Source organism: Pteronotus mesoamericanus, unplaced genomic scaffold (genome assembly GCF_021234165.1).
Source record: "Pteronotus mesoamericanus isolate MK-2021 breed Mesoamerican mustached bat unplaced genomic scaffold, CSHL_Meso_final contig_169, whole genome shotgun sequence".
NCBI classification, from domain to species: Eukaryota; Metazoa; Chordata; class Mammalia; order Chiroptera; family Mormoopidae; genus Pteronotus; species Pteronotus mesoamericanus.
The window spans coordinates 20,979,427-21,001,192 of NW_026555068.1; the positions used below are offsets into that span (position 1 = coordinate 20,979,427).

At 41.3% G+C, this 21,766-nt stretch overlaps 1 protein-coding gene across 2 annotated transcripts in view; it reads right to left on the bottom strand.

The window, feature by feature from the left end:
• Positions 1-21,766, bottom strand: part of SNX25 (sorting nexin 25) — an 87,586-nt gene that overhangs the window by 49,315 nt on the left and 16,505 nt on the right. For both annotated transcript variants that reach the window (XM_054566163.1, XM_054566162.1), the window contains exons 2-5: positions 16,086-16,170; positions 10,778-10,994; positions 5,287-5,459; positions 4,055-4,241 (exon numbers count right to left, since the gene is read on the bottom strand). In XM_054566163.1, coding sequence (XP_054422138.1) covers positions 4,055-4,241; positions 5,287-5,459; positions 10,778-10,994; positions 16,086-16,107 — 599 coding nt within the window. In that variant the 5' untranslated portion in view covers positions 16,108-16,170. The remainder of the gene's footprint in view (positions 1-4,054; positions 4,242-5,286; positions 5,460-10,777; positions 10,995-16,085; positions 16,171-21,766) is intronic.

Sequence of the window (21,766 nt, forward strand, 5' to 3'; positions counted from 1 at the left end):
CCATTTCATGGGGACGCAAATATTTTCCATTGGAGCGCTTTTTACAAATTCCTTGAAGAATCACCCAGCGTGCAGCACCTGCTGCGTTCCTGGGCCACAGTCTGCCCACTCCTTTCCAAGAGGTGCCTGTAAGAGCAGAACCTTTATTTCCCCTCAGCCAATGTTTGACTCCAGCTTTACCTTCAAAATAAAGGAACACACAGTTCCTTCCCCAGCGAGGCTGTAATTGTGGAGTTTCACTAATGGACGCTGAGCTCCGAGCGCCGTCCTGCCTTCCCTGCGGTCATCGGCCCACCGCCCACACTGGCGGGGAGGTGGGGGGGATCTATTCAGCCTGCCCTTTCATATCCCGCATCAAGGTGCCATTCAGATTTTTGGCTCCTGTTTTATTAACAGAGCTGATCACTGCTCCTACTAGAAGAGCCTGGAAAATTCAGTGTTATACCGACCTAGTCATCGCATCCTCACTTTGACGTCCTGGAAGAAAAAGGAAGTAACCAAGGCAAGTGAGATATCCAACCGTAATTTTTTTTAAAGCCTGGGTGGTTTTAATAAGCAGCCAGGGTAAAAAAAAAAAACAAAAAAAAAAAAACCCACTACGTTAGTATATTGGGAGGAAGTGTGCCTAGCTCTATAACACTACTGTGAAAGCATGTCATGCCGACTCAGAAAACACCCACAGTGCAGAACTTCAAACACTACCTTCAAGGTTGGTCTGCTTCTTTATTTTTAATGCATTCCAACCTAGCAGAGTTAAATGGCTTTTTTTTTTCCTTTAGAAAATATGCATGTCTCTCTCAAATATGTATCAAACAAAAGTGGACGGTTCCATCAACTTCTTAGTCTAAATAAGACACATGCTCTGCCTTAGGCAGCCAGTCCTATAATTTTATGAAAAGCAATTTGAAAATAGTGACCTAGAACACTATTAAAGTCAGACAGCACAGTCCTCTCATTTTATCAGAAAAACACCAGGTCAGACTGCGACTGAAGCAGGCCGCTCCATTAGTGGCAGGCAGCCGACAGAGCTCCTGGACGCAGGCCCTGGACAGGAGTCTGGTAAGAAGCGATCTTGCCTGTCAGTAACAATAAGCAGGCCTGACCCTGGCATAGGAGCGATTTCTCTATCAGATAAACAATAAGCAGCCAACTAACAAGATAATGTATGCAACACCACCTACCTTTTTGAGCAAAGCGGTCTATCTCTGCCACGGCAGAGCTGTTCCTCGTGGTTCTTCTAGCTGTGCAAGGAGCAGAGAATAAAGGCTAGCCCTCAGGTCTGTTCCTAAGGTGCAGTGAAGAGGGAGAAACAGCCCCACGGATAAAAGACATGCCAGGGCCACAGCAGGGACAGCTGCCCGGCAGTCTCTCACACGGCAGAGCCCAAGGAACTGTCTGAGTCACAGGGCCAGGAAAGCTGCCTCAGATAATGCAACATGTACAAAGTATTCAGAAAGGAACCCTGAAGGTATATACCTATCATTGAGAAAAATGCCTTTCACAGTATACTCCTCCAAAGGTATTTTGCCAAGATTGCTGAGGATCACCACGCTCCCATAGCCGATGTTGCCAACTGCATGCGGCTCTTTCAAGAGGTTTGCATTCCCTGTTACGAGAGCATTTTGCGGCCCTTCTAGAGGAAGTGAGCCACGTAATTCCAGAGACTGACAAGAGGAACTGAAAGTTTATAAAGAGATGGGGGCCAGAAGAATAGGTCATTCCAGTCGCACTCCATCATTACACCAGCCTCGTTAAATCTGAAAATGTATTCGTTTTGTTTCTGATAGTGCAGGCACTTTCAGAGTTGGATTATCCAAATCACCGAAGTACCTCCAAGTGCCCTCCCCTTTGCTTTAAACCTTTGCTGGAAGCACAAAGTCCAACAGTAGGGTGGACGGCACAGAGAATTCCGCAGATGGAACAGAAGTAACGCACAAAGAATCACCCTGCCCTGGTACCTGCACCCACAGCTCCTCGCTGGTGGCAGGTATGCGGAGGGGGCCGGTGGTGGTAGGGAGAGGCTAGGAACCTGCAATATTTTATTGTTCTCTCATTTACAAGCTGCGGCAAAAGTAGGTTTACAGTTGTGGATACGGAAAAGAATACAATAATGAATAAATAATAATACAAGAATAACTCTGTGTTTATTCAAGAGAATTTTTGCCCCACCCTGTACTTGTCAGCAGTCACTGATGATGTTACTGAAGATACTCAAAGTTACTCAAAGGGCATTCTTTAAAGTACAAACAACCCAAATTTTCCATCAACTGATAAATGGAGAAACAAAATAGGGTATATTCCTATGATGGAATATTATTCAGCCAAAAATAGGAATAAAATATTGATACATGTTACAACATGGATGAGCCTTGAAAACATTATGCTGAGTAAAAGAGGTTCCAGCCACAAGAGGCCACCTGTTGGATGACTTGATTCACATGAAACGTGGAGAACAGGCAAACCCACAGAGATAGAAAGGAGATGGCTGTCAAGGGCTCGGCGGGGCAGGAGAGGGGCGGGAAGTAACTGCGAATGGGCACAGGTTTCTTTTCAGGGTGATGAGCATATCACCCTGGGAATTGGCGATCATAGTTGCACAGCCTTTGAATGTACCAAAAACCACTGAATTGTATACTTTAAAGTGATGAATTTTATGGAATATGAATTATCCCAATATTTGGAAAAGCCATCCTTTAGTTCAGCATGTCTAGTGCCTGTTAAAACTCTCCCTGTGCTCGGAGGGCCTGCTTTTGCAGGACTCCCAGATGCTGCCCCATTTAGGAGACGAAGAGGAAGCGATGATAGAGGAAGGTTTAAGTGATCCTATCATTTGGGTTTCATCATGTATTAGAGGGAAAGGGGAACAAATAAAATCAGAATGTCACATGTAATCTCTGGCCATGCAGATTGAAGCAACCAATCCATGATGCTCCTGCTAGGACAAAAGCAGGTGTCCCCCACCCTGGCACCAGAGGCACCACGATTTCATTTTTAAAAGGCAATTCTTGCTCAGCTATTTCTTTACCTTATAAACAATGGAGGGCCAACATTAAGCTATTTATAGCATTTCTAGTACTGAGCCTTTGCTTAGTATTTCTTGAAAAAAGTAAACCATTAAGATTCATTCATATAACAAGGAACTGTGCTCAGATACAAAATGACAGATGATGCTAGAGTACCTACCAATTGTTGATTGTTCAAAATAATTAGTTCTAATTTATTTTTCTTAAGTCTTTTGGCACCTTTTAGTAACTCACCTTAATGTTGATCCTAGGTCAGGGCCAAATAAGACAAGTGTAAAACCTCAAATTGTCCAAAGATCCAATTTCAGCCAATGTTTACTTTTCCATTGGTGATTTACCAAAATTACTCATCAGAAGCAAAATGACACACCAGAGTTTCCTTTCTTCCCCATATATGACCTTCTGTGGACGCTACACACTGAGTGACTAGAGAAACAGAAGCCTGGAAAACCTACAAGTTACACAACACTATACAACCACACTCTATGTGCACACACTTACTGTAAAAAGAACAATTAAAAACACACAAAAACATACACACTCATCCCTAAAATATCTCAAGTACGATAAGTGAGATTGAACTTTCCTATAAAAGAGACTCCTGGGGTCTATTTCAAAAGTGTTTTCTCAAAACAATTAGTCAAGAACCCCTTACTCCCAAACCCGGGCCTCTGCATGTTCTGAGAAAAATGAAAATCTACACAGCACTCTGCGATGCACGGTTGAACACACATCGTCTCCTTCCAATGCCTTCCGGAGGTTCGCGTCCCGGCAGCTGCGCTGACTCTCCCACCAACTGAACAGCTTTCCATCTCCTATAACCTAATCACTTGGAAAACATGATACTTAAAAAAAAAACTAATTCCACTGCTAGAGGAGGAGCAGGATACATTTAGCTCTCACCGAACGGTAAGATGTATAGGCTTCCCTCATTTCTGCTTCCCTGGCAAATGCGTTTGTCTTCACCTAACCAGGCAGAGGGTGATCATCAGTAGCTACTGTGGTGCTCTGATTGGTGGCCAGATAGATACCTGAGTTGCTTCAGGAACTCCACATCCGAGTTGCTGTTGATGAGCTTGATGAACTCCTCGTAGGAGGGAGCATAGGTGTAGGCTCTCTTGTGATGTTCGCTCATCTGCTCTCTGTGCTCCAGCTGGGCAAGTAGCATCTGGTTAATGTAGTCAGGGTTACTGAGCAAGGCCACCGCGGGCTTCAGCACTGGGGGGGAGGAGGAAGCGCAGCTGAAAAGGGTATTGCTCTTTAAAGGAATTGTTTTTATATTATGCAATTGACTCTACGTTTGGGGAACATTTTTCAACTACCCAAACGGGGAACATACAGACACACAGACATACCCCCACATGGCTGCCTATCCCAAATGACTAACAAAGCTATCAAAATTAAATATGTTGATCTTTTTTCTTTTATTTTCTTTATAAGGCTCAACATGTTCTGTCTGCCCAAAGATGAAAATCAACTTTCTCCCAACTGCTGAAAGCGGACCTCAGGGGGGAAGTTGTTAAAAAGTCAATGACACTATTACAAATTCATTCATTAACTTCAGGTTCAAAAGTTCCTCTTTTCTCTGTGGTTGATTTTATCAGCTATGGGACACCACTGGCTAATCCTGAAATACTGAGATAGTCAATCAATGCCTATCAAATGCAATGTTATTTGTTTGAAATTTTGAAACAGAAACTTTTCTCTTAAGGTCATATTTTCTTCTATTTTTTTCACCCTGGCTAAGCATGTCCCTGGATATACTTTTTTCTAGGAATCACATTATATTATGGTACAGTTCCTTTTTTTAAATTTATTCCAAGTCCACAAAATTACATATAGGCATTATCAATGAATCTTGTAGCAAAGGTATTTTAAGTAAATGCACACTGGAGTTTGAGTATAGATACTCTTTCATTAATGTATTTATTATTGGCCTGGATAATTCAAAAGCTATGCCAAATGAATGCTTCCTATGAAGCGCTTAAGAGTTGGTTACCCTGTGTCAAAATAAACAACAAAATGTACTCTGCATTGGGTGATGTTATATAGAAATCTGTCTATCGTGTATGGCCAAATGATGTCCTCTCTGAGTGACATTTAAACTTAAAATTTTGAAAATACACTAAACCTCCTATGTCATATAGTATGCAAGGTCCACAAAGGTGTCCTTTCACATGTTATCAATCATAATTAGTGTGTAGCACATTAATTTGCACAATTACCATCGCATTAGTAATATCAATTACTTATGAAAGTCCACCTTTTGTCGTGAGAATTTCTGCGAGCATTACACGCAAGCTGAGAGACTGGACATCTCTGGAGGGGAGAAGACAAAACACCAGAACCCGAGAACACGTCTGTAGGAATCTGATTTCTTCAGCCGAGTTCCTCAAGCATGAATGCAACACAAAAGGCCGCGGCTGGTCTTCTTGTCTGAAAAATACATACATGAGAGAGGATAAAAGAAGGAAAGAAAATTCTAGAAACCATTCAGTTATATGCCGTTAGGTAAAAAATAGTTCAAATGGGCAATACATCAGTTTTTATAACTGTGTTCATTCTTCAACAACATCAGTAGTCAGTAATTTTCTCCCCCCCAGACTAATCTGGAAAAATGCAAATGCATGGCCTTTTGGGATTTCAAGCCTTAAGTAGCACCAACAGTTATATGTAAGCCCCAAATCATAGCAACAATCCAGAAAGGTATGAGTATTTCTTTAACTAGATTATTTTTAAGTCTCCCAGATCTCTTCATAAATATGATCTGCAGCTTCACTTTTCAAAAGAAAAAAAAACAATGCCAGCAAAGCACACGCCGGGGGCACCAGCCAGCTTTCCTGACTGGGTGACTGCGGGGTCACAACAATCGATGGTATTCCCGCTGAGGAGCGGGTCCATGGCTGGATGCCATCTAATGCGATGGCAAACTGCCTTCTGTCCGGCTCCAAAGGGTTTCCCGAATAGTTCTGCCACCCCGGGGCACAGGTTCCCTGTCAGCACGGACCCCATCCCCATCCAAGGGACATCAATTTGGAGGGTCTGAGGAAGCATGGGGAGAACTTTCTATATTTCCTTTTCTTACAGTATCTTAACAGTAACTCAAGAAAGACTAGGAAGGTAATTTTTTAAAGTGTGTGGGCTTCTTACAGTAACTTGTGGCCAAGACTGGAAGAAAACATTTAAAAAAATAAAACCAAACCTGAACGGATGGGGAGGAAGCACACCAGGTTCTACACAGGAAATGAAACAAATAAGTGCCTACTGGGGCCGTTGTGACCAGTGTCTCTCCGGAGTAAATTGTGATGTCTCTCTGCACGAGACTAGGCTAGTTTCTAGAATATGTACACTAAGAAAGGTTTCCTCTTTGTCTTCTCCAGCAAACTAGAGGAATTCAACTCTAATGTGCAAAGCCAACAACATGAACAGAGATTTTAAGAACAAGCCTTTGCACATAGACTAATATATGCTGACTTTTTAAAATGGCACCTTCGATTATTTTAAACTCCAGCTATGCTGCCAGCTAGAGTTCAGTAAATTTAGATTCTACTTTGTCATTTCACACACTTTTAAGGGTGACACTTTAAAATATATATTTGGTTAATATTACTGTGGGAAGCTGGCTAAAAAAACCCACTTTCACAAGAGGCACCTTTAAATAACATCAAAATCCCTCTCAAAGAGCGCACCGCCCCTTCTCTGTTCCAGCGGAGGGCAGACAATGAAAGGGGCCTCATCCTCGGGCATCCACATCTCCTCTCCCTCCTGGAGCTAAGGGGATACCTTCGGAGCGAGCCAAGGCCCAGGACGGTGGTCAGACAGGATGCTGTCTGGAAAAAGGAAAGGGGAGTGCTTCCCTGGAGCCCTCCGCAAACTCCGAGCAGGATATTCCCATGATGCCCCCTCGTAAGGGCACATCAGGCACCGCTTCAGGAGCCGAGAAAGGATCAAGAGTCACGTGGCTGCTTCTAGGTCAGGAGGGTCCAGCTAGCTTCCTGGAGCCTCCAGTCCTAAAGGTGGCGGCACCCTTCTTCTGTCAGTGTGAGCCTGTTTACTGCGGTTCTATGACTTCCCTCTGGGTTCTCGTTCCTTGAGTGAGGAAGAGGACCCTTTGTAAGTTTCCCATGTACACTATTACTTCATTTTCCCATCTACACCAAGAAGTAGATATGATCATTGCCATATTATAGATGAGAATAGTAAGGATCTGAGTAGTTCAGTGAATAGTCCAATCACAGAGGTAATAAATGGTAGAAATAACTCCCAAGTCCCGATTCTCTACACTATACCATAATCAGAGGTCGCACAGATGAGAGGAGGAAAAAAACTGCAGAGATAAAGAGGGAAAATAAGTGAATAAAACATTATTTTCCCCCCTTAAACAGCATACCGGTGCTTGATTAGTAAAGAAAACACAGAGATTGTAAAGACACTACAAAATTAAAGATGCTATCGATTTAATAGCATAAAAAAAATCATTTTTAGATTTCCCTGAAACATGCTGGAACAAGACAGATGGGACAAAGAAAGAGGAAGCAGAGGCAAGAATTAAATGTGATCTGGATTGGCTTAAAGCGGCCACAGAATGTTGGCCTGGAAATAAATACAGGCTGGCCGGAAAGCTGCCTCCACACACTGCCTAACAGTCAGCCAGAGGGCGTGTTGCTTTTATTAACGCAATTTATTATTCCCTTGTCTGATAGTGACCAATTCAATCGGAGCCTACCAGGCTGCCGAGCCATTCTGCAGCCCACGGGCATCTGCACAGTCGAGGAGATTTCTAGGATAAGGGCACAGTTCACCTGGGGCAGGCAAGCACAGGTCCAGCCATCAAACCTAAATGAGCTGTCTGCCAGCCTCCCTGTGTGGTGTGTGGAAGATGATGCGCAATCAGATATTAGCTCTCCAGAGTTCACCTCCAGGGCATGCACGATCATCTACATGCAAAACACCAGCGACCTAGTGGCACTTTTCAAATGTCCATAATCCCAGAGAACAGTGACAGAGTCTTTTCTTCAATAAGGATCATCTACGAGAGCGCCTAGGCACAGCCTAGATACCGGTAAAATAAATCTACCCTGCGCGGAAGACGACTAGAAGCCCAAAGAAAAGTTTCTAAATTGAAATCAATTTGCCCCGACCAGTGTGGCTCAGATGGTTGGGTGTCATCCCACAAATCAAAAGGTTTTGGGTTCAGTTCCCAGTCAGGGCATATGCCTGGGTTGTGGATTAGTTCCCTGGTCAGGGCTCATACAAGAGGCAACCAATTGATGTTTCTCTTCCTCTCGCTTTCTCTCCCTCCCTCTCGCTTTCTTTCCCTCCTTCTCTCTCTAAAAATAAATAAATAAAATTTAAAAAAATTCTCTGTTTCTATTATTCTAGTGCTTTATCTATAAATGTTTATATTATTCACAAAAGCAGTGATTTCAGAAGATGGTAAATGTCTCAATGAAAAATACATTCTAATGTTAAAATTAGATACTCCTAAAAACACTAAATTTCTCTAACCACTTGCTCTTCTCCCAAACCTAAATCCATCAGCCTTCTAACTGGTATAAAACAATGATTTAAAATACTTTCCTCTATCGGACCATAATTTAAATGCTTTACCTTGAAATGAACATCCACTGAATTCAAACAAGTCTTTGACAGCGCCTGCCAGGTAGACTGTGCAGTGCCTTCTGTAAAGGACACCACAGCCAATCAGTAGGCGCCCCAAGGGGTTGCTGAGCCCTCGAAAGGAGAGGCTGAAGCTTTGAGGCTCTGCAGAGGTAACCCATGAGTCCTATTTCTCTCTCTTTCCTTATTAGTTCACATACCCTCTTACTGGAAGTTAGTTTCTCTATAAACAGCAATATTCAAAGGGTGGTCTGGAGACTCCTACGTGTCCCCAAGACCCTTTCAGGGGCTCTCTGAGGTCAAAACTATATTCATAGTAATATAAAAATGTCATATGCCTTTTCACTCTCGGTCTCACAAGCACAGTGGAGTTTTCCAGAGGCTACAAGATGTGATGACATCACCACTCTGTTAATGGAGAATAGACTACGTATTCTTGACTTTTAAAGGTTTCTTAGTTTTAATATCTGATATAGTAAATATGAGTAGATATAATAAGTGGTGAGCTGGTAAATGTATAACAATTGGCTCTTCCATGGGAATAAAAAGAAAAAAAAGCTCTGATCTGTAGCATTCGCCCATTCCACAGTGTAAATATGCACACAGGGCCAATGACAAGCTACCGACGTGACGTCACTGACCTCGGAGGCAGGGAGAGAAGTGCAGAGTCCGCCGTGGTAAAGCGGGCCGGCCGGCCCCAGCACACCAGGACACAGGGCCTCGTGAACAAAAGCTCTGCTCAGTCCCTGTGAGAGTGGGGAGGGCTCCCGGGACCCCCAAAACAGAGCACCACTGTTCTACAGTAATTTTTTTAGGACATGGGTGCTAACCCATAAGGAACAACAAAAAAATTTTTTTACTTAGTCTCAAACACCATTTTTAAAAAATGTTAAAAAGCAGAAAGTATCAGTTTTCACATGTAACAAGAGCATTGTTTTATGAAACTGGGTCACGATATAAAATGATATTTTTCTTACTATGGGTACCAGTTTTTCACAAGTTTGCTAGAAAACAATAGGCTGATGGCCCCGTGGACTTTGGTCTCATAAACCTGCGCCAGGTAGGCTTGGGGAGAGAAGGTACTATAGGGGAGGAGACAATATGCTGGGGATGGATGGCGGCCGCTGTACAGCATGTTTAGCAACCAGGCCCCACTGAGCAACGTCACAGGGCAGAACAGAGACTGCTTTCTGATCAGTTCGCACGACAGCCCTTTGTAGAAAAAAATGTGAGCTACCATCTGCCCAACAGGGATGCCAATGCTTACTCAGCCCCTTATGTAGTTTTCAAATACTTTATCTCTCCCCTAAAGGTAATGGAAGAATAACAACAGTGAAAATCGGTCCATGAGCTACAGGGCGCCTCATTTTTACTCCAACTGAGTCCACACCCAGACAGGCAGAAGGCTCTTCAGTTCAGAAGGACTACTTTGTATGACCAAGTGAGAAGTACATAATTCATCATTCTTGCACTCACTCGAGAGTAAAACATTCATTCAAGATCCTATCAGTAAACCTAAGAAAGAAAGGTTTATTATCAGCAGAGAAATGGCCTTGTTGAAGTGTTTTCCCAAAGGCACCCGCCTGCGAGGCATAAGCCTTTCCCCTGTGCCAGTACAAAAGGCTACAAGTCTAACATCAGCCACTCTGACGCCGGAAGTTCTCTTACTATAGCGCACAAGCGCCAATATTAAGTTCCATCGAAACATCAATTTTCAGGATATGGTGATGTTTTTAACACAGGACTCACTACTCCCCCGAAAAAATTTAACTTTTGTACAAATTATAAACTCAGTGATACTCTTCACAGTATGAAACACTATACTTTAATTTTCTATTTCTCAGTATCCATAATACTATCGATAACATCATGATAGTGCTGGCTCAGTAAAATTCACTTCGCTAAGCTACTTACAAAATTAAAGTCTATAAAGTAGTTTGCTATTAGAAAGTCATTTTTAAAAAATCTATTCTATCGTAACTCTACAATTCCCCTCAATATGTCTACATTTCAAGCCACATGTCAGAAAGAGATAGAATATTCCAGAGTTTGTCTTGGCTGTGGTCCCTTAATCAATAAGAACAGCACTTTCATGTGGAAAGAGGAGAGGCGGTTTCTGGTATTCGAACGTTTACCTGGCATTCGCCGCTTTCAGGTCACAGAAGTGAGTGAGCAAGGTTCTGACGACGTCATTGCAGACGACTTTAACCACATCCACGTGGCTCAGTCTGTGGTGCAGCTGTTTGGCGATTTCCCAAAAATCTTCCAAGAGCAGGTTGTAAAGTTGTCCCTCATCTTTGCTGAGGTTCCCATACCAGGACAGAATGTAATCTCTATAACTGTAGTCAAACACTACCGGGAATAAACAAAGCAGTGAGCAAAACTTGGATGAAAAAAGCAAACGCCAAGACAGGATTTACGCTGGCCACTAGCCACCTGCTCTTTAATATACATTGTTTAAAAGGCAAAGAGAGTAGAAGACAAAACAAGAAAACACATTATCTTCCAAAATGAAAGAGTCTCATCTGACTGGAAGTTTTGGGGTATGGTGACCAATGGCCTTGAGTCCTGGGTTTTCTTGGACAGCTCACTTTTTAAATAGTCTATCTGATTCCAAACTGTCTAAAAGTAGAGCATCATAGATAGCGGCAACACACTTATGGGGTGTATTGATTATCAACTTATTGCCTCTCAGCTCCAAATTCACCCTTTTTGGCCACACTTTGATGTTGGAGCTCGACCCTGTGCCCATTTCTTCTTTGCCAACTGGTATAACGTTCAGTTTTATCAGCAGAGGGTGCTGGGGGGACCCTGAGGGCAGAAGGAGCTTCTCCTCCCAGTCCCTGTGCGCCTCTCAGGGGTTGTTTCTGCACAGGCGGCCGACAGCCGCATGAGGAGCACTGGGCGGTGCTCACCCCCAGCAAGTTCCAACAGCACCGAGACAGCAGCTTCCTGAGAATTCCACTGGCACACAGGGGTGGCTTCCCCCAGCCTCTGGTATCTCCCCAGACTTCTCCACCATCCCATGGGCCAAGGCCGTGCCCTCCCCAGTGAGGCCTGGGTCCCAGTTCTCTGGGAGGGGCCCCTCTCTCAAATGCACTCCTCCCTCAAGGGCTTTGCCTCAGCCCCAGAGACAGCCCTTGAGATAAAGTGCTCCCATTCATCTGCTTGTCCTCTATTCTTTATAGAGTTCTCTTTACCCCTCAGGAGTGAAGTCCATGTTACAAGTTAATAATTCTTCATTTTTTAATCCTCACCCAAGGACTCATTTATTGATTTGAGAAAGAGAGAGGAAGGGGGGGCAGAGATAGAGAGAAATATCGATGTGAGAGAGAAGCATTGATTGACCGCCTCCCAGACGCATCCCGACAAGGGATCAAACCTGCAGCCTACGTACATGCCCTGACTGGGGATCGAACCCTCAACCTTTTGTTGTACAAGACGATGCTCCAACCAACTGAGTCACCAGCCAGGGCCAAAGGAAATTTTTAAATAAGTGTCCTTAAGCATTTCATATAAACTGAACTCAAATTGCTATAGCCTTAACAAGCATCCCCGTTATAATTTGCAAGAACACTGAACGACCCTTAATTTTATCAAGGCAAGTCTACTAAAAATAGCTAATAATATTCAGAATTTCAGTTACATATCCTTGTAGCAGGATTTAGAAATGTAAACTAAAATATTCTAGATATGCAAATTATAATCACTACACATTTTCTAAATGCTTATAGAACCTGTTAGCCTTCTCAACACACATTTTTAGGTTCTAATTTCTTACTAAATTAAATGTCCAAATATTTTAGAAGGCAATTTTGGTTTTAATTTGTCTCATGTTAGTATTTTGTCTAATTAAATATTTTAAATAATTATTTTGTTTATTGTGTAGAAAAGCTTTGGGATATTAAGTTTATTAACATATTGGCAAGGGCTATGCAACTTGATGTACTTTATTACTAAAATATACGTATTGCAATAACCTTGATAAAACAGCAATTCGAAGCCCCCGTTTGTTAATTCTAGGATTGTTTTATCTTGGGACTGGTCTGAATGGCTTGGAGAGCTGTCACTAATACAGAGCTCTAAGTAGAAGTACACTCTCTTGGCTATATTCTCTGAATGTTTAAAAATTCCTTTTCCTGTGTGTGCTTTTTGTTCCAACTTTATTTTGTATTGGTTTCAGGTGTGCAGTTAGTAGTTAAGACAATCAGATGCTTTACATAGTGTTCCCCTCAATGTTTCCAGTACCCCAACTGGCTCCATACATAGTTACTGCAATATTCATGTTGTTTTTTAATAACTACTGCTAAATGCATAAATTTTACTCGCAATAAGCACCTTTGTAGCAGCCGATAGCTGTCCTTTTGGTAGATTATATAATCATCAACTGTCTTGGAAATGATTTGGCCTAAAACAAAGGGCGGCAAATTGAAAACATTAAAAATATGCCTTAGGGAAGGATTGAGGGAGGGAGGTGGGGGAGGGTGGGGCAGGGGAAAGCAGTGGCAGGAAAATGGCAACTAATGTATTTGAACACTAAAAAAAAATTTTTTTAAAAGAATATGCCAAAAAAATGACTGCAGAAAGGTATAATTAACTAAAGCTCTTACCCAAAGGCTTTGGATAATATTTCCTTTCAAAAGAAATCATTGAACAGAAATTAGCCTGCGGATAACATGCGTTTTGTTGTTTTGGTTTGTTTGTTTTGTTCTGCTTTGGTATTTGTCAGCTAGGTCTTAACCCTGTCCTGCACGTGTTCCCCAAATTATTCCTGAAACAAACTGGCCCATCCGAGAGAAACGTGCCATGCCTAAGTGCCGAGAAAGTGCACTTCGAAGTCTTAAAAAATTAAAGAGATACCATGTTCATAGCAGCATTATTCATAACAGCCAAAAAGTAGAAGCAACTAAAGTGTCCACCGATGGATAATGAATGAATAAACAAAACGTGGTATATACGAAAAATGGACTTAAAAGGAAGCAAATTCTGATACAGGCTACAACACGGATGGACTTTGAGGACATTACACAAAGTAAATCGGCTCGATACAAAAGGACAAATACTGTATAATTCCACTTATGTATGGGAATTAAGAGTCGCATTCACCAAGACAGAAGGTAGAATGGTGGTTACCAGGGGCTGAGTAAGGGGGAGTCGGAGTTGTTGTTTAATCGCGGCAGAGCTTTAGTTTTGTGAGATGAAAAGTGTTCTAGAGACTTTGCGCAGCCATGAAAATGTACTTAACACGACTGAAATTTATACTTAAATAAAATGGTGAGGGTGATAAATTTTATGTTATGTGTACTTTACTACAACTTAAAATAATAAAAAAATTAAGGAGAGAGTCCCAGTTCCAGGGATGGTGGGATAGTATATACCAGACCAACCTCATACAGAAAACAATTAGGAACCCTGACAAAAAAATTAAGAGCTACTTAAAGGCACGGGAACGAGTCAAAGTAAGTAGAAACTGAAGAAAAGTCTACCCTTGAAAGAAGGAACTAATACTGGGTATGTTCACGTTTATACAACTTCCCCCCGAAGGTACTCAAGGGTCTAGACACACAAGGCAGGTCAAACGTAGACTGAACATCTGTTTTTTGGTTTGGGGTTTGTTTTTTGTTTTTTTTTAAGATATCAAAAAACAAAATTAGAAACTACCAAAGCAGCTGGAAATAAAAGTAGGAAATACTAAAAAGGGTAAAGCCACAAAACCTGGGTACAAAGTCTCAAACCAGCTGATGACTCTAAGCTAAACCTGCATCCGGGTGTGGCTGCAGGGAGACCAGGGGAGGCCGAAGCGCCCGGAGGGCTCCAGAGCAGGGCCGAGACTTCGGCGGCTGTGGGAGGCCCATGCCATAGGTGTGTTCAGCCTAAGCCCGGGCACGACGGGATTCACGTAGACTAAGGACAAAATCCAAATAGATCCACCCTAAGAAAAGTATAAAACCAAATATCTTCAAGGTGATCGGTTGAAAATTAAACTACATAACAGAAGAAAAACTAATATTTTTCAGAGGAAGATAACAGAATCTAGAATGCCTAGGAACTAGCATTCACATTGTTCTGTACACAGTTAAAAATAATTAGACCTGAGAAGAAACCCAAAACGTTAACATACAGTTAAAAGAAAAAGCAATCAATTGAAACCAACCCTAAGACAGCCTGGATAACAGAATTAGCACACACTTACTTTAAAGTAGCTATTATAGTATGTTCAAGGAATTAAAGATAAAAACGGTCATAATAAATGACAGATGGGGAAATCTCAGAAGAGAAGCAAAAAAGGACCAAAGAAATTCTACATCTGAAAAGTACAATATTTGAAATAAAAATTTTTCTAGATGCACTTAATCAACTGCATGAGGCAAATTTCCGGTGCTGACATTCTTTATTTTGATGAAGACCATGGTTACCCAGTTATACGAATTTCTGAAAATAACTGTACGCTTAAAATTTGTGCATTTCAAAGTAGATTAATTTTATCTCAATAAAAACATTAAGCACTACTTTTGAGATTAGTAATAATAGAAGCCAAAGTTTAAATCTAATGCTTTATCAAAGTCATCAGACGTTGCTAATATAACAGAAATATTTTCAAAGTTTAATTACAGTCCTAAAAGTTCTAAAATGCAATGAAACCACACAATTTCACACTGTCTCTGTACTTATCAGCATTCATTTTCCAATGTTCATACAGTGAGGTCTGTGAACTACGACAAGTAAAACACACTTGCTTCTGTATCAATTAATCCTCTCTTAACTCCATACCTAACATCATGTATTCACCTGAAAAACTCACACCTCTTCTGCACATATAACTGAAACTGTCAATGTTTTTGGAAATATAACTTTAAAAATCACTTTTGAACTTTAATTCAATAAAAATACATTGTCTTTTAAACTTTAGCATTTATAATTACACTTACTCCCTCGCACCTTGAGACATGTAACAATACTGTACCCTCCACAATCCTCCATCCAACCTGCCTCAGTACCGATTTCATTCTTCAGTACGGTTGGTTGCTATCCCTTATTTTGGTTAACTGGTTTGTCCATCAGTGAGCCTGAATGGAGTATATTTATTCCCAACACACTTTCTCTAGGTTACGTCTAAAGGAAGAGAATATTTCCTGATGAGTATTTTAAGGGACAGAGAACATGCCCTTGCTTCGTACAGTGAAACACGCTCCACATGGCTGGCTAGCTTCAGGTGACCTCGAAGTTCCTACTTAATAAAATGTTTAAAATGTTTAAACACTGTCCGTTCTACCAAAACATGAATATATTTACTTAGTCATCAAATAAAAATTCATGAAGAAAAACATCCTAATACTATACAAGACAGGAAGGAAAGATAAATTTGCTAGACATTATTGTCCTTTTAGAATTCTATAATGAAGTGTTCTACATGGTAATTATGGACTCTCATTTAATCCTTACCTTCTTTCAGAGCTTTATCCATATTATGAGAAATTACTACCCTTCTAGACTGAACTGTCTCCTGTGAGTTTCCATAAACAGGACTCTGAAATGTAAGAAAAAGGGAAAAGACACAGGTTACTAAATGAATAAATCACATATAAAATCAAAGGTATGAAATGTCACGTACACAAGCAGTAAGACATTGCTTATCAGATTATAAAGTTCTTTCGAAAAAGTAAATAAATGTTTAAAGTTAGTTTAAAATTTTCTGAGGAAAAAAAATTCAGGAAGGATTTTTCTCTCTTTTAGATATCAAAACCGTATGATGCAAATATAGAAATAAACAAATCAAGAGAATGGTAGAGAGTACAAAAACATGCAAAATGTCTGGGAACATACACACCAAACTATTGAAAGTGGTTTTACCTAGGCAGGGGCATAGGACTTTAACTTCTTCTTCTATATATGTCTATGTAACAGCAAGTTTTTAAAAACTGTAAAAAGATACTGCTTGGCAAAAGAGCGGGGAGGGGGATGGAGGAAGGAGTACACAGAATTCAAATCCCACTAGCGGGCTAGCAAGACTACATTAAAGAGGAAAGAAATTTGAAGTGTTCACATACCAAAATGATCAAAAGCATGTATAACGTAATTGGGCCTACCCCTTGGTTTTGGAAGATAAACAGTAACTGTTAAGTCATGTTAACATGTGGAGTTTGGGGGGCAGGAGGTTACATTGTATATATTACAAACGCTCAACCAGCATTACCACATCACTGAGAGAATCAAAATGGCTAACATTACTCTCACCCTCATGCAACGAACAAGCCCGAGGAAATCACTCTGCAGGCAGGCCACCCAAACGCAGCTGCGGTCAGCCCCGCACATCTGGGCCACCCAACCCGGCGCAGGAAATTTCTAGACTCCAGCTTAGTTTTATGCTATCCATCGTGTCAAGTGCCAACAATGGCATCTGTTTTTGTGATCACTTTAATAAAAAAAAAAAAAAAGCCATAGTTTTAAGATTCCTTAGTTGAAATACTTTTAAAAGCCTTAAGTATACAATTATACTCATGAACGAAAAGAATTTCTTTACGCTAACAAATTAACATACCATTTACTACTTTCCTGTGGATTGTTTTTAAAACCTTAAATAATCATAATGAAAAAAAGCCATTTAATGCATAAAAGAAATGCACTTTCAATCATTTAAACCTATTTTCTACTCCCTGAGTAGCTTGTTATAAAATTAAGTGGTCAGTACATTTTATTATAATTTTTAAATGCTAGTACTTTTTAGAACATCAAAAAGATATTTAAACAACTGACCGATTTTTTTGGACAATTTTTGAGTTAATATTTTTAGAGCACTATACTGATAACTAACTTTAATCACAACTTTCCAAGCCTTTGGCAAATAGGCAGGTATGGTTTCCCAAACGTGGGTATGGCGGTTTTAGTGTACATCATGAATCAGATGATAAAACCAAAGCCACATAACACTTATTTGAGAAGCTCCAGAACTGAGGTTATTGAAATGAAAACTGTCTTTAAGGGGTGGGACGGAAGCAGGTTTTCTGTGCTTGTGTTTATCTTCACAACTTTCTTCAGCACGTACTTTTTTTTTTATTCTTTTTCCTTCTTTTTTGTCTCTCTAGTCATGGCTCTACTACGTCCTGCCATCGGCATATTTCTTTTCTGTCTCTGCTTCACACTTAGATATAAAACATATATAAACATTTGTTGTCACTAATGACTGCATCTGAAAAAGGATTTAATTGATTCTCTTTAAAAAGCTGACGAGATTAACATTTTCCATTTTTGGCTTTTTAAGTAGAAGCTCTATTATTCTGTCAACCGGGTGTTCCAATCTGGCTCTGGATTTCCCCACACTGCAGTCCCCAGGGGTCGCTGGTCCTTACTAGAAAGAAAAAGGGTCTTCATCCCTATACCATCCCACAGCCCAGTGGAGTGTCTGTAGGCAAGGAAAACGGAAGGACAGCAAACATCATGGGCCAAAAATAACCATGTAACTATGCATGGAAAGTCCTTTTTTAAGGATTTAATATTCACGGAGCCAGGATCTCCTGTCTAAATTCCTACACAAGTCTAAGTTTGTCACTACATACTTCATTTCTTTCAGATCACAGTTTACTAATCATCACCCCCGGGGGTGGGGGGGGGAGGGAGAGAGAGAGAGAGAGAGAGAGAGAGAGAGAGAGAAGAGAGAAAGAAAGAAAGAAAGAAAGAAAGAAAGAAAGAAAGAAAGAAAGAAAGAAAGAAAGAAAGAAAGAAAGAAAGGAGAGAAAGGGAAAGAAGGAAAGAGAAGGGGAGGAAGGAAAAGAGAGGCAGGCAGGGTGGAAGGAAATAGGCGGGTGCGGGAAAGGAGGAAAGCCAGCTCAAACAAATGCAAAATGCGAAAGAAAGGCTTTCTGCGGCCCAGAGGACAGAAAGCAAAAAATGTCTTCCTTCTCCTTCTATTTATAGGTTTGAAAAAAAGAAACTCCACATGGCAGACACTTCCCCAAAGGACTTGTTCTTTAAGACAAATGCAAACTTTCCTCTATTTGTGTTGTCACTGGCGATTAGGCTCCTCTACAGGACCATGAGGAAAGCATTCCAAGGACCCACACACGGGAGACTGTGGTGTGGCAAGATGATTTATTCAGGCGGAAACAGAAGCTGCTCCCTGGGTTTCCCATGTCCCACTTCCCTCTGTTCGGCTATGGAAAAAGTCCAACCGTGTCCTCAGCAAGGCCAAAGCAAAAGCCGGTGTCCAGAGCTCCTGCATCATATTAGAGCTCAGTTCAGTCCAGCATCTGGCTAGTTTAGCTTGTGTTCCCAGCTGCAATCTGTTGCTGTGCTGAGATACTCAATCTCCCCAGTGGAGCCTGCATGTGAAGTCCATGTGGCCATCAGCCACACGGCTGCGGAGACCCCACGGCTATGGAGAGAAGGCACATGAGTGCCTGGGGCAAATGTGGGCGGAGAGGAAGAGAGAGATGCTTCTTTGCTCCCCTGGGATTATATTAGCTTGGGTTTCGGATGGACCAGGCGCTTTTTCAAACGAACCAATCAATTTCCCAGGCTTTCATGGGCTTTGTAATGGGTCCACGCCCTAGTTAGACTGACAGGCCTCTGTGGTTAAGCGCCTCCCCCTGCCCCCCTCCCCCCACTATCTGGTGCTGGAGGGGGAGGGAGGAGTGCCGATCTCCTTGGTGGAGCACAGCTGTGACCCCCTGGGGTGGGAAAGCTGTAGCTTCCTGGGGAAGCAAATAGGCTCATGCTCCCCTGTTTATTAAACTCAATGTCTAAGTCCCTTTGCTCCCCACTTTTTAAAAATTAATAATTAGCTAACTACTTATGGTAACATCTGCACAACAGCAGGTCCCATTCCTCTCTTCCTGACCATCGCTTTCCTAAAATATCAGCTTTAGGAAAGAAGAAAGAAAAGTAAATGTGTTGTTCCCACTGTCACAAAGGGTAAGTGATACAAATCTTCAATGTCCTAATTAAGACATGAGGACGTCAAAAGTGGTCTGACCAGTCAGTCAGCTCTCATTTTAAGTTTCTAGCACCCACACCACACTACTCACTCATAAAAGCTTTCATTAAAAAAGTATCCCTTGTCATGTAAAAAAAAAAAAAAATGCCTTAATTTTCATTTGATTAAAATAAATGAAATCTGTCTTAATTTTAAGATATAAACCTAACTTAAAACCAACATGTCAAGATCATTTCTAATCACTCAGTGAATTCTTTGGAGAAAGAAAATGAGAGGTCTCAACATAAAAATGCTAATTTTAGAAATGCTTTCCAAAGACGGCAAAACCTGGAAGCTTTTCTCTAATATACATATGGAATTAGATCCTCAGCATCAAGGAGTAGACGCCATATCAAAAAACCCTTTCCCAAGAACATATCAGCTTTCCATTTACTTCTGAATATGAGCTTTTAGTCTACAGCCATAATACACTCAAATCGCCTGCATCAGAGCTAAGGCGCTTTTGAGTGTATGACGCCTGTAGATGCCCTACCCTGAGGAAATGACACCCACTGGGAGTCTCCATACAGAGAGATCTGGGTACTCTGACACCATTAGCAGCTAAACAACCAGGACCCATCTGGAATCTGGCCAAGACCTATACCTCATCGCCCATTGTTTATCATGCTGACTTTGCTTACTGTGCTGCTTCCTGTGGGCACACAGACGGGCACCATAGCCAGTCATGACTTCAGATTCCTGCCGCACCCACTGTCTCTCTCCTTCATTATATACTTATACACTGAAATTTTTTTTTAATGTATTTTGGTTTATTTTAAAAAGAAAAACACTTCACAGAGTTGAAGGGGTGATGGTCATAATTTTTTGTAAAGCTACTGAAGCAGGGACTTATCTTAGGAAAACACACACAAACCCCCAATCATCACCATTAGCCACACAGAACTGTCACATGGCTGAGTCTTTGCAGATACTCCCAGCATCTGACCGTCTACTGGGATCCCGTGACAAATCTTCTCATTCTTAAATTATATTATTCTCAAAGCCATGGCTCCTTTCGAACCAATCATATTCTGCCTCGGCCTTCAAAAAGAATTCATTAATAACCAAAGAAATGAAGGAATCACACCTATTCCTCCGCAGGAAGATAGGAAAGGACTAAGAAACATGAAAGGCCATCTCTAGTAACTAAGACCCTGACAAAAGATGGTGACATAGCAATAAAAGTCATGCCCCCCATGGAAGGTGAGTAGCCCCATTACGGCGCTAGGGGGGAGGCGAGCAGAGTGCAGAGAACGCCAGCTCTCGAGTCTAATAGCACATTTTCCTAACACTACGTCCTTGACTCAGCCACTTCCCTCTCTAGCTTAAGTGGGCTTACAATACCTCAGAGGATTAAATAAAATGCCTAATGCGGGGGTCCAGGAAAGAAAAAAACAAAACAGAACAGGAGCTTAGTGAGGATTGGAACTGAGTTAAGAGGGTTACTACTGCTATACAGCGAGGTGTTACAATTTTTTCCAACAAAGGATTAGAATCAAGAATTTTCGATGATGTCTCCAAGTAACTCATCCTTGTTACAGACACTCCTTATACTGTTTGGGTCAAACCATAAGCCGTATTCAAACCATGGGCATCCAGTCTATAATTGCCAGTTCATGGAGCACCCCCAGCAGCAGAACGCCTGGCAGGCGCTGTGGTATAAACCTATTACCACTAATAAAGTTCAAAATGTTACTCCTTTCAACAAATCGAGGCTAATCGAATGGTTACTAATCTGCTTTCTAAGAGAAAAACGAATATTAACACAAAGGCTTTCTCAGAGAAAAATCTCTATTAACTGCTCAATAGAGGTAGATTTTGAGGTAGGTTAACATACTCAAGACTGCTTTTCCATTCAGTTGGAAGAAGTAGACTCAAGGAAAGGAAAAATGTGTTTCATCTCTAATGTCAAGAACTCAAATCTTAAGCTTACAAAACACACTCCACTTGATTACAAGAGAAATTTAAGTATATTTCAAATCAGACACAGATTTGGAAACTGAAATTATAACATAGACTCGAAAGTACACAGGCAGACAGCAGTTCGCCTAAATTGTTAAGTACAGAACAGATATTTGGGCTGGCAGGGAAGAATGAAGACAAGCAAATGGGCTCAGGAAATGTAATTGAAAATTGACATTAGCTTTTTGCATTC